Source organism: Leptonychotes weddellii, chromosome 6, assembly GCF_054177405.1.
Source record: "Leptonychotes weddellii isolate Sample4059 chromosome 6, ASM5417740v2, whole genome shotgun sequence".
Taxonomy (NCBI): domain Eukaryota; kingdom Metazoa; phylum Chordata; class Mammalia; order Carnivora; family Phocidae; genus Leptonychotes; species Leptonychotes weddellii.
Window position 1 is genome coordinate 91,724,043 of NC_138374.1, and position 13,423 is coordinate 91,737,465.

The 13,423-nt window shown below is 38.9% G+C and overlaps 1 protein-coding gene across 2 annotated transcripts in view; it reads left to right on the forward strand.

Moving 5' to 3' along the window:
• The window catches only part of LOC102744208 (rab GTPase-activating protein 1-like), a 359,561-nt gene that overhangs the window by 133,123 nt on the left and 213,015 nt on the right, over positions 1-13,423 (forward strand). For both annotated transcript variants that reach the window (XM_081824632.1, XM_081824635.1), the window contains one exon: positions 11,103-11,144. In XM_081824632.1, coding sequence (XP_081680758.1) covers positions 11,103-11,144 — 42 coding nt within the window. The remainder of the gene's footprint in view (positions 1-11,102; positions 11,145-13,423) is intronic.

Below are 13,423 nucleotides of genomic sequence, written 5' to 3' on the forward strand. Positions count from 1 at the left end.
GTTTCCACTGCATTTTTTATTCAGACCAGGCTGCTAGTGGCTCTAAGTGGCAGGGGGGCAGGAGGTGGAGAAAAAGAAAAAATCCCATCTGGTGATTAACCAAAAAGTTGTGAGTTTCTGAAATTAGTGACATCCTCTCATACCTTCAGAGAGACATGGCAGGCAACTGTGGAGCTGTTTACCTGATTTAACTTTTCAAACTCTCTTTCAGGGGCTCCTGGCTGGCTCAGTCGGTTAAACATCCAACTCTTGATTTCGGTTCAGGTCAGGATCTCAGGGTTGTGAGATTGAGCCCCGAGTTGGGCTCTGTCCTGAGTGCAGAACCTGCTTGAGACTCTCTCCCTCTCCCTTTGCCCCACATCCCCCTCCCTCTCTAAAACAAAACAAAACAAAAACCAACTCTCTTACAGTGCTTTCCTCCTGTATTACTTATGCTCCTGTTGTCCCTAGTGTTTAAGCTTCACTAACATTTACCCATCTACTGAATGAGGACAGAAGAAAGAGAAAGGCCTACCAAAGATGAATACACTCATTAATGGTTCCCCACCTGACACAAACCTCAGGACTTAATCCTTGGATGGGGTAAGAGTTGATGATCCAGAGCATTCCCTGGTGTGTTAGTCTAATTGCTGCCTTTCACTGACTCATCACCAAGCAAATTACATACAATATGTTGAGGCTTTTAAATCCTCTCAACTGTGTTTTTGACTGCAAGTTCTTGAGTTGTTTTTGGGTTTTCTCCTCCATGATTCGGCTTTGGGAGTGCTTAAAATATCAGCTTCTGCTTATCTGCAAAGACAGTGATAAATGTGTGATTGGCTTTCTTTTCCTGAGCACATCACCCTGATGCATTTTACCCCCATTTTCAGAGTGGGATAGAAGAAGAGGAAAGATAACATGTCTGAATTTTAATGTTACTGTTCAGGAGCTCACTGTTCATATTTAAGAAAGAACTGAACATAATTTGTATATTTCTCCAAATAACCTGAAAATGAGGCTTAACAACCAAAAAAAGTATGCAGTTTATATCAAGAAATTATAGAAAAAACTGGTTTGAGGAACATTTCATGATTTTTTTTTTGAAGATTTATTTATTGAAGAGAGAATGAGGAGAAAGGACAGAGGGAGAAGGAGAGAGAGAATCTCAAGCAGACTCCCCACTGAGCACAGAGCCCAATGCAGGGCTCCATCCCAGGACCCTGAGATCATGACCTGAGCTGAAACCAAGAGTCAGACACTTAACCGACTGAGCCACCCAGGCACCGCATCATTTCATGATTTTTCATTCTCATTAAAGCTCTTTTTCCTTGATCCCAACAATCCTATTCATTTCATCTATTCGTTCAACTAATACTGAGCACCTACTCTGTTGCAGGTAGTGTCCTGAGTGATGGAAATACACCAGTAAAGACATAGGCAGTATTCTGCCGTCATGTAACTTACAGGGAAATAGACACCGGTAAATAGAGACTGGTTACAAAGCAGTGGGTGAGTGCTGTGATACGGAGAGTCCGGTGTGCTTTTAAAGAGCCCTGATAAGGGGTACCTAACACAGTTGTGGAACACCAAGAAAACCTTCTCAGAGGAATTAGCATCGAAACTCAGACCTAGAGAAAGAGAGGAATATCTAAGTAAGGAGAGAGGAATGTTCTAAGTAGAGAAAACATATAGTAAGGTCAGGGCATGATCTAATATGGGGGAGTTCCTTGAGAAGAACCTAGTTTTCATTTCCCCACAGCTCTGAGATCACTAAGAAGGGTGGGGTTTGTGGGGAGTGGGTACCGCCAATGAAGTCCCTGGATTTAGCATTGCAAAGGGAAAACCTTAGTTGTCATCCTCATCTTGTTTTAGTTCAATTGTAATTAGGTCAAGTTCCAAAGAAGACTTCACACTGCTCTTACTCAAGTTATTCCGAACATTTTGATTTCCTGTTGCATTTTTCTGCAGGTGTGTAATCACGAGGAGTCCCAACAAAATAACTTGACACATTGTAACCAAATACTGCTCTATTCTCTAACCCTTGCATGTGACTTGCCTTCCCAATTGTATTGATTTTTAAAAAATATATTTCTTTGGGGCACCTGGGTGGCTCAGATGGTTAAGCGTCTGCCTTCGGCTCAGGTCATGATCCCAGGGTCCTGGGATCGAGCCCCGCGTCTGGCTCCTGGCTCAGTGGGGAGCCTGCTTCTCCCTCTGCCTCTGCCCCGCTCGTTCTCTCTCTTTCTCTCTCTCTCTCTGTGTCTCTGTGTCTCGAATGAATAAATAAAATATTTAAAATATATATATATGTATATATATATTTCTTTAAATTTTTCAGAACCCCTCCAATGCCATGTTGAACACACAGTTGGTGTTCTCTAAATATTTGTTGAATTTAGATTAAGGTGTTTGGTGATTTTTAAAGATCATTTTTATTATTTTTTAAAAAGAGTATAAGGGGGCAACTGGGTGGCTTATGGCTCAGGTCATGATCCCGGGGTCCTGGGATCGAGCCCCACATCAGGCTCCCAGCATGGTGGGGAGCCTGCTTCTCCCTCTCCCTCTACCCCCTGCTCATTCTCTCTCTCTCTTTCTCTCAAATAAATAAATATTTTTAAAAAATAAACAAAAATTTTTAAAAAGTATAAAACTCTAATAACAAGGCTCCCGTACCTTCTGGCTTTTGGGTGAATTGGGTCAATAGAAACTCTAGCAGGAGATTGGAGGAAAGGGAGGATCAAGAGAAGCTGGTAGTTAGGAATTGGTAGAAGTCTTTGTCTTTAAGAAGGGCATCAAAAACATCCCCATAGCTTGGGGTGGTTGATTGACGACTGTAGCTGGAAGACAGTATAATCTAAGGCTCATTGTGACATAAGGGGATTGAGAACAGAAGGGTGATTGCCAATGTTCATCACCAATAAGGCACCTTCATAGGAACTATGAAGTGCTTTCCAGGTCACACCTCTCCTTTGTTAGCCAGGAGTAATGTGTTACCTACTTATATTTTTATCTCTAATCCTAGTCTGGAAGTTCCCTTGGTGGAGAAATGACTTACACATCATGGAAACATACAAGTGATTGTATATACTAGGTAGTCTTCAGAATGCCTGGCACACAGATTTGATAAATATTTGTGAAAACCTGGAATCTGACTTAATTTCCCTTATTGTATCTCCTTTGTTATCTTTTTTTAAAAAAATATTTTTATTTATTTATTTGACAGAGAGAGATACAGTGAGAGAGGGAACGCAAGCAGGGGGAGTGGGAGAGGGAGAAGCAGGATTCCCACTAAGCAGGGAGCCTGATACAGGGCTCGATCCCAGGACCCTGGGATCATGACCTGAGCTGAAGGCAGACACTTAATGACTGAGCCACCCAGGCGCCCCTGTCTCCTTTGTTTCTAAAAGGTTTATTAAATTCAGTTTTCACGAACCACTAAGTATTTTTCCCAGGGCCACTCAAATTAAGGAATCAGACTTTGTAGATAAACCTTTATTTAGTACTTCACTTATACAAACAAATGTAAGTCAAGCAAAGATTTAAAAAAAAAAACCCACCTGCAACTAGAGAGATGCATTCATAGGTTATGTCTGTCCCTTCACATTCTTGAACTCCTACTCATGAAAAAACTAACAAATGTATCTATAATAAAAATGAAAAACATATAATAAAATTGGGGGAAAGGGAAGGTTGGAATGGTGCAAGTTTTGTTATATTTTATATATATTAGTAAATGGGTAGTAGACATAAGGGAGGACTTAGCCGTAAGGGTTTTAAAACATTAGGACTTAAATGAATTTATATGCAAAGCTCCTGAAATTTTTTAAGCTTCTGCTTGGTTTTCAGTGCTGCAATCCTGACCTCTAGTGGGCATCCAGAAACAAAACCCAAACCTAAAATACATCATTTTGCTGAGTACTCCATCAAACTCCATTATTTAGTCAACCTAAAAGATGGAATTTTTAAAGAGCTCACAGTATGAGAATGAGAATAAAGTAAAATACGTTTTGGCTAACGTGTTACACTAGGCTTGCAATTAGACCTCAATGTTTAAAAGCAGCCAGTATTTCTTTATATTTGCATAGTAATTATCTGTCACTATCTTCTTTCCATGGAAAAATGCATTATTTTTCAGATCACAGAAGTAAGAAATTTATCTTACCCAAAGAGGAGCCCAAAGGGATTCATTCTGTTCTGATTACCTGATGTGCATTAGAAGCTGTATGAAACCTGAGCGGCTTTAAAACAGTGATTTTGGAGTGAGACGTACTATGCAGCCTCCTGATACGATGCCCTGACACAGCAATGATTCTGTGTTATTGTGCCAAGAATACGTAATCTAGGCTTAATCATAAGGAAACATCAGACACATCAAATTGAGGGACATTCTACAAAATAACTCTCCTGTACTTCTCAAAAGTATCAAGTTTATTAGACAAAGGCTTTCATCTGCTATCTGTTGTAGATGAAAGAAGACTAAGGAGACGTGACAACATAATGTAATATATGATCCAGGATTGGATCCTGGACCAGAAAAGGACATTAGTGGGACATTTGACCAAATTTGAGCACTATTTTCTTGGTTTTGATAGTTGTTCTGTAGTTATGTAAGATGTTAACATTTGATGAAGCTGAGTTAAAGGTATGCAGAAATTCTTGGCTCTACTTTTGCAAATTTTTTCTAAATCTGAAATTATTTCAAAATGAAAGGTTTTTAAAAATTAAAACAGCCATTTATTTTATTCACAATTTCCTAAGTCAGGAATTTCAGAAGGATTCAGCTGTGTGGTCTATCTCTGATCCACATCGTAGCAACTGGGGCACCTGAGGGTGGAGGATTCACTTTCAGGATGACTTCATTCACGTATCTGGCACCTGGGTGACCCCTGGCCTGTGTTACTTATGGATGGCATCTTGTCCTGCAGGGCATTTCCTTTCTGTTTGGCTTCTTAGAGCATGGGGTCTAAGTATAACTGTACTTACATGGTGGCTGGCCTTCCAGAGGGAGCATTCTAGGAGATGGGGCATGGAAGCTTGTACTCTTAAGGGTTGGGCCCAGAATATGGGCATAACTTCACTTCTACCATATCTATTGGTCAAAGCAGTAGCATAGTCTGCCCAGATTCAAGAGGAGAGGACAAAGGTCCTACCTCTCAATGGGAGAAGTGTCAAAATCCTTAATTCATCACAGATAGCTAACCAAAGTCTCATTGCAGTAGAGGTGGGATTAGTGAAAAAGCTATGGAGTTGTTGTTTTTTGTTTTGTTTTTGTTTTTTGTTTGTTTTGTCTGACAGACATCAGTTCTAGACCTGGCTTTCCCATTTACTAACAGAGTGATGTCTCTGGGCCTCAGTTTCCTCATCTCTAAAATGGTGGCAGTGACACATATGCCATGAAGTTATTGAGAGAATTAAGTGAAAAATATAAAGGGATGCCTGGGTGGCTTAGTTAAGCACCCAACTCTTTTTTTTTTTCCATTTTTTAAACTTTATTATTTATTTATTTATTTGAGGGAAAGAGAGAGCATGAGTGGGAAGAGGGGCAGAGGGAGAGGAAGAGAGAGAATCCTCAAGCATATTCCACGCTGAGCACGGAGCCTGACAAGGGTCTCAGTGCCAGGACCCTGAGATCATGACCTGAGCTGAAATCAAGAGCCAGTCACTCAACCAACTGAGCCACCCAGGTGCCCCAAGCATCGGACTTTTGATTTTGGCTCAGGACTGTGAGATTGAGCCCTCCTCAGGCTCCGCACTGGGTGTGGAGCCTGCTTGAGATTCCCTCTCTCCCTCTCCCTCTGCCCCTCCCCCCTCAAAAAAAAAGAATATGATAAGCAATAAATATGCAAACCTAATAATATATGCTAGCATTTATTGAATACTTACCAAGTGCTAATTCCTTTGATATGCTTTTTATATGCTATTTCATTTAGTCATTACCTCTTCCTGGGATGGTAGATGCCATGTTGGTCGGGTCAGAAAGGGCAGCACACATTCCCTCTAGCTTTAGCTGTTTGTTTGTGGGCCTGCTCCATTTACCTTGGCCAGTTCTGGTTTGATCATTTCTCACTGCCTTGTTGTTAGGATTTCCATTTCCACATACTATTTATTTCCCTTTTGTTTTGATCCCTAAGGACCCAGGCGCTGAGGCGCACTTGGCACTGTTTGGCACTTCCTCTTCAGCGTTTGCTCTCAGAGCTGTCAGTGTAGCTCCTGACAGCTTCTCACACAATCTGTCAGCCCCCTCGGAGCCCACAATTGCCTGCTCATCAGAGCCAAATGTTCAGTGTCTTTGTTTCAGTGAGTGCTCAGCTGTCAGCCTTTCTTCATGCAGGATTGTGGGTGCTTGATTGTTGGCCTACACGGGAACACAGCGATCTGCACTTTGGAGCAATTATTTAATTTGGGGCAATTACTTGTAGGTGTTCTTCAAAGTGAAGATTTTGCCAGGCTATGATTGAATTTTGAAACGGCAGCTTCCCAATCAGTTAAGGAGCCACTTCTTCATGCACACAAGACTGATCTCAGTCTGTTGTCACTGGGGGAAGGTGGTGACCCTTTCTTGCCACAGCATGCTGGGTTTGTATGGCCTCACATCCTGCAAGCAGTCAGCTACGTTTTGTGAGTGTTTTTGATATGGGGCAAATAATAAGATTTGGTTTGGGTAGAAGTCACCTATGTGTTATCTTTCTACCCTCTGCATTCAAAATTTACTTTAAATGGAAGGAATCACTTTAATCCTTTAGGAATTAGAGGACACATTAAATAACCCCAACTAAGGGATTTATTCATTCATTCACTTCTTCATTGGGCTATCTTCTCTAACTTGGTGGTTAAGAGAATGACTTCCAGAATTGCACTGCATAGTTTAACATCCACTTAGTAGCTGTGTCACCTAGGGAAATTTACTTTGACTAAGTCTTAATTTGGATGGAATTAAAATGGAATTTAGGATTGTGGGATTAAATAAGGGCATATTTTCATTGTGATTACAGCTCTTAGCACATAGGAAGTATTCAGTGGATGTTGGCTCTTATTTATTATCTTGCACTTGGAGTTAGACCTTGTACCATTAATAATAAGTAGTCATAACAATATATTGTTATTTTTATTCTTAATAGTTCTCCAAATGTTTTACTCTTTGAGTCCTATTAGGAACGCTTGTTTACCCCTCAGTACCCAACAAATTGCTACAGATTACATATTCCTGAAAAGGGGAGGCATCTTGAAAATGACACCTTTTTCTTTTTAAAATATATTTCAGCAGGGGAACCTGGGTGGCACAGTTGGTTAAGCATCTGATTCCTGGTTTCAGCTCAGGTCATGATCTTAGGGTCATGGGAACGAGCCCCGTGTTGGGCTCCACACAGTGCGGAGTCTGCTTAAGAATCTCTCCCTCCCCCTCTGCCCCTACGGCCTCGCTCGCGCGGGCTCTCTCTCTCAAATAAATAAATCTTTAAAAAATGTATTTCAAGGGCGCCTGGGTGGCTCAGTCGGTTAAGCGACTGCCTTCGGCTCAGGTCATGATCCTGGAGTCCCGGGATCAAGTCCCACATCGGGCTTCCTGCTCAGCAGGGGGTCTGCTTCTCCCTCTGCCCTCTTCCCTCTCGTGCTCTCTGTCTCTCATTCTCTCTCTCTCTCAAATAAATAAATAAAATCTTTTAAAAAAAAAAAATGTATTTCAATAGGGGCACCTGGGTGGCTCAGTTGGTTAAAGAGACTGCCTTCGGCTCAGGTCATGATCCTGGAGTCCCGGGATCAAGTCCCGCATCGGGCTCCCTGCTCAGTGGGGAGTCTGCTTCTCCCTCTCCCGCTCCCCCCTCTTGTGCTCTCTCTCTCTCAAATAAATAAATAAAATCTTTTTAAAAAATGTATTTCAATAAATATATTTCAATTCAGTTAGTCCAAGGTTAGATCATGTAAGGATGGATGGACAATAAAGTAACAATAGAGGATTTAGTTCATGGTAACTTGGAAGAGTGAAGGGTTGTTCCCTAATAATTCACTTAATTGTTGGCTAGGAGGCTGAGGACCGAAGCTGACATTGACATTGTCATCTTAAAACCAACCTGTGTGTGGTGCTGCACTTTTAAACTGACCAAATGTTGGCCTGTGGAAGGTTTCCATAATTTAATGATACCTCTAATTATATTTCCAAATGAGAATAAGTCTTATTTCAAAGAAAATATCCAACTAAGGTTGCCTTCTTTACTCTCCTCTTAAGAAATCAGGATACATTTTCTAGTGAAATAAAGAACTTGGTAAAATAGCAAGTTTTTCCTGATTTCCAACAACTTAGAGGTCTGAAGTATCTTGTTTGCATAGTCTGGCAACACTTTCCTATTTCAGTTTAAGGCTTGTGAAGTCTTTTCTTTATTTTCATGGATAATGTCCAGAGCTTCAGTAAGCAGATGCAGTAATACCTTATTACTCTGAAATGGTTTAAAGAGGTTACATGTATAAATTGTTTCTGGTAACCGAAAGCTATCTCTTTAGCTTCTCAAACTAAAAATTATCTACTTTTTATTTATTACACATGCTGTGCTTCCTCCTTAAGCACAATATTTTGAACATGATGGAAACATTAACACTGCAGAATTATCATTATGAGCTAATGTAAACTACAGAAGGATTATTGGCCCCACTAAATGGGCCCAGACAACTATGTGTTTTATAGTTTTTAGGAAAGTGTTATCTTCTATTTCTGTCAGATCTAATATTTTAATTCTGACAACTATCTCTATAGGCTATTCGTCTCTAATCCCATCTACCACATACTTTATCTTTTACTTTGCTACTTTTGGCATCTATAAACTATAAAATCATATCACCAAAGTAATTTGAAGTGCATATGGAATTAAAATTTGAATAAATTTTTGTGGTGTTAGAGCTATTTTGGTTATTTAGAGGTCTTTTTTTTTTTAATTTTTAAGTTCTTGGTGTTTTTCATAGCTCACTTGTTCAATAGTCTGACTTTGAGATAATTGAAGAAAAGGGTTTCTTACTGTAATTTGATGATGACTCTATAAATTGGTCTAGTTGGGTCCACAGGGAAAAGAATAAATCTCATAAATTTTGGGATAGCTAGTATAGTTTAATCATTTTGTCCTCAAATAAGCACTTATTATGTATATTACACCAGTACTGAGTGGTGGAAATTCCCTTAAACTAGACATTAAAGGCTTGGAGGATCCTAGCCTTCTACTAAAGACGTATATGACCTTAGGCTAGTCAAGTTCACATTCTGAAAAATGGGAATCACAATAGATGTTGTTATGAGAACCAGTGAGATTTCACTATTCCTGTGAAAGCAAAGAGATTGAGAATATAGCAGAGTTGGTTGAACATGGAGTGGAGTTTCCAACACGCACCCTGAAGGGATTTAGGAGGGAGAAGTGGGGTGGAAGACTGACTTAGGAGAAAGGACCAGAGCATAATAAGGATTAGAGAATTGGAGACTAGAGGAGCTTACATTTTAAGCAGCGACTAGAAAAACAAGATCCAGAGACATTGTGGACTTAGTCATAATGGCAGGTTGATAAACATTCAGGTTGTAACAATTCACCATTGCCAAGCAGCTGTGACGTGGGGTGGAGGGGCGTCGGGCAGGGCAGCAGGTTTAGACTGCAGGTTTGGGCAGCAGTGGGCAGTGGGCAGCAGCTAGTGGATGAGGAAAGCAAATTTTGGGGGCACCTGCCTCGCTCAGTCAGTGGAACTTGCCACTCTTGATCTCAGGGTTGTAGGTTCAAGCCCCACATTGAGTGCAGAGATTACTTAAAAATGAAATCTTAAAAAAAAAAAAAGGAAAGAAAATTTTGTTTAATTGTAACCCAAGTTTTTTGATCTACAATAATCTTTTTTTTTTTTTCTAATTGGTAAATTGTGATCAAAACCAGTCCAGACTCATTGCGTGGTGTGGTGATGAACTGTGTTGATTTGGTTTTGTCTCTTGGCCTTGTTACACTTCCTGCTGCTTTTGGTTTCTTAAAGAATTAATTGAGTAAACCCCAAACCTCCAACCAAATATATTGTGCTTATCATTCATGCCTTCTACCATTAGATCATATTTTAGGTAGTTGACTGTGAAAGATCAGCAAATTTTAACAGGAATTCACTCTGACTACCTAGTCTTAATCCTCACTTCTGATTTTGGAGACAGGAAAAAGATGGTTTATTAGAAGTTTTTTGCATAATACAACTCCGTATCCAAAAGGCAAGGCAGATAGACTGTATTTGTGACTGAGATGGAGAGGGCACATATATAGACCCTGGACATATGGGAGATGTCAACTCATACTTGAAAGATCTTTTTTCTCATGTATGATGACTTGCGTGGCAAGGAAACAGCATATTTCATGGCAACTTTGTTTCTGATTCTGTCATCTTAAGCATTTAAGATTTCCTATATTTTGAATTTAACATCTCAACAGCTCTTCAGATTCACTCGGCTGAACTCAGAGCTCAAAATTCAGTTCCACTATATCTTCTTAACAAGCTATTTGTTTATTCCTAAAGAGATACCGCTTTGGTTTTCAGAGAGAAAAAAAAGGAAAAGGAAGTCTGGCACACAGCCCCTAATTACACCTCTAGTTGTACAAATACTACTTGAAAGCGAAAGAACAGTAGTGGAAATCCAGTGTGATGCTTACAACTCCCCTCACAATCCATCCCAGTTATTAGCAACACTGTTTTGTTTTGTTTTGTCTATTGCTGGCCATTTAACCAAGATGTACATACTGGGACTTGGGAATTTCAGTCAATAATTTTAGACTTCTGCATCACTGCCATCTTGATCAAAAAACTTGACTTTCACAAGCCTTAGACCCATGAAGATAATTCAGAAATTGAAGGAAGAATAGTTTATTGAATAATTTATTGAAGGATTGAGGGGAAATAATTTATTGTAAAAACAACAATTTTATGTGAACATTAAGTAGCATCAAAAATTTGCAGTAAGCCTCTCAGAGAAGGAAAATACCTTTCAAAAAAAAAAAATCTCATGGTTTAATTATTACTGTATGTGAAGATGAAAGCAACCAGGGATTTTATTAAAGATGTATGGGGAAAGACTTAATAACATAATGATAGATGTGGCAGTATTGATTTGGATCCTTTTTCTATTTCAGGGTTTGAATATAATCTTTCATGTAGCCTTGGCTCTCCTAAAGGTAAGTCTGTTTTTACCTTTAAATTGGGCATAATTCAGATTAGCCTTTGACTCATTCTAGATTCTTGAACACAAAGACTTCCGTGAGGAACTCTGATTCTCCTCCCATCCTTTGTTGTTTTTGTTTATTTAGAGTTTGCTTCTTTACTTTTCTTATAATCTATTTAATTTTGCTATCACAGTGCTCCTTCCAGGAACATATAAAGTTGTTTTCATTCATACGAGTTGGGTGATGTAAGAGAAAAAGTTAAAACCTGTTTTCTGTCAAAACGATGCCAGCCTTTTTCTTAAAATACTTCTTACCACAATAACATCCCTGGAGGTACCTAAGCATAGAATTGAATTATTAGAAAGCTTTTATAATATACTGACTAAAAAAGAAACTGCTACATTTCAATTTGCACTTCTTTGAGAGCTAGAAATTTACAAGACACTTTAGAATTCAATTACAATTACCTTGTTGAATTTTATATCAACATATCAGTGGAACTTTAACAGTGTGGTAATAGCAAGACATTTGCTGCAAAGTTGGTGAAAGTAACCCATTCAGTCAGTTTTTGTCCTTCAGTAAGAGAGGACATTGTTACTGAAGGTGATAATTGCCTATATTTATTTAAAAAATGCAGGCTCACCCTTACCCAGTAAAACATAGTTGTTAAAATTGCAGACTCTGGGCTCAGACAGATTTGGTTCTAATTTCAGCTCTAGTGTGTGACCTTGGCAAATTAGTCTAAGTGCTCAGACCCTGAGTTTTGAGATAATAATAGAAACTAATTTACGGGATTGTTGTAAGAGTTCAATACGATGATACATAAAAAGTACTTAACATAGTATCTAGAAAATGTTATTGCCTAATAAATGTTAGCTATCATTATTGTGACTACTGTTGTATTCACAAGGTAACTCACTTTCTAGATTCCCCATCATTCTTCCAAATTTCCCAAAAGATAATGACTTGATGTCTTCAGAGTGCCGCTTGGTATTTTAGGAGAGCTTCCGTACGTAAATACCTTGATCCCAAACCAAGACATGACATACTGTGGGTCCTATGTACATCAAGAAGTGGGGTGTACTCCTCACCTCTTATTCTGTTAAACATTTGTTTTTTGTGAAGTTCATAAATTGTACTTTAAATTGTAACATTAAATCATTTGGAGTTTAGATATGAACAATTCTTATACCAAAGTTATTTTGGAAATTAGGAAGATATTTAAAATATTTTCAGTAAAATAATAAAAACATGTGCATGTATCTTTTAGCGAAGTCATGGATCTCTACCTCTAATTCTTTTTTCGTTAGGACAAATTAAAACCAAAAACTTTCTAAGATGCTTTTCAGTAGAGAGCTGGGATAAGACTTTTAGAATGCCTAAGCAGTGACAGTATTACGTAATTCAGACTAAAAAAATACTTAGTCATAAAGTAAGTGTAATGAGGAAGTCCAACAAAGTTATGATTTTTCCTATCCTGTCTAATTTGCTTTTAAGCCTCAGACATTATCCTCCCCAAAATGCCCTTCCTCATTTTTTTGGTGACTTTTCTTTACCGGTGCTTTCAGTACACACTTAGTCTGTCTTTTGGGGGTATCCCAGGATTTCCTGTCTGGATATTGGGACTATACTCTGTGTCAGCTTAATACTGCATCTGTCTGGTAAATTATCTTCCTGATTGACAGATTTTTTTGGTTTGATTGCATTATTTTCATTTATTTTTATTCATGTTAACCCAGATATGGCCTGTGCAGAGGACATTCTCTGGCCACTGGGCAGAAAAGCTTTTGAATCTTCTCTGGAAATACATGGATGCTCATCTAGTATCTTGCAGAATTTGCCTAGCTAGAGAAGATTAAAAGGAGAGCTTTCTCACTACTTTTGGGATATTTATATCCCTTCCTTGTATGAATCCTGGAGCTGACGGCACTAGAGACAGTATATGTAGGCTGAATTGAAGTGTACCAAATTGATCTTATTGCTCCTACCCGGAAAAAGAATATCCCAAAATATATGAAAGGGACTAGCATTTAGCTTCTAATCTAGGAAGCCGTATAAAAGAATGTATATTTGTTTACATAAAAATAACAAACTTAGGGATAGTTCAAAGTGCTTATGAACCCAGCATAAGTAATCCATTAGCATACATTAAATGTCCAGGTGTCACTTGTAAAAGAATTGTGAATTGTGTTAACCAGAGAAAACTATTTCATTCTCTTCTGCAGTTGATAATTGAGGGAGCCAAGGCCCCAGGTTGCCTCAGGTCTTTTGTTTTACTAATGGCAAAGTTG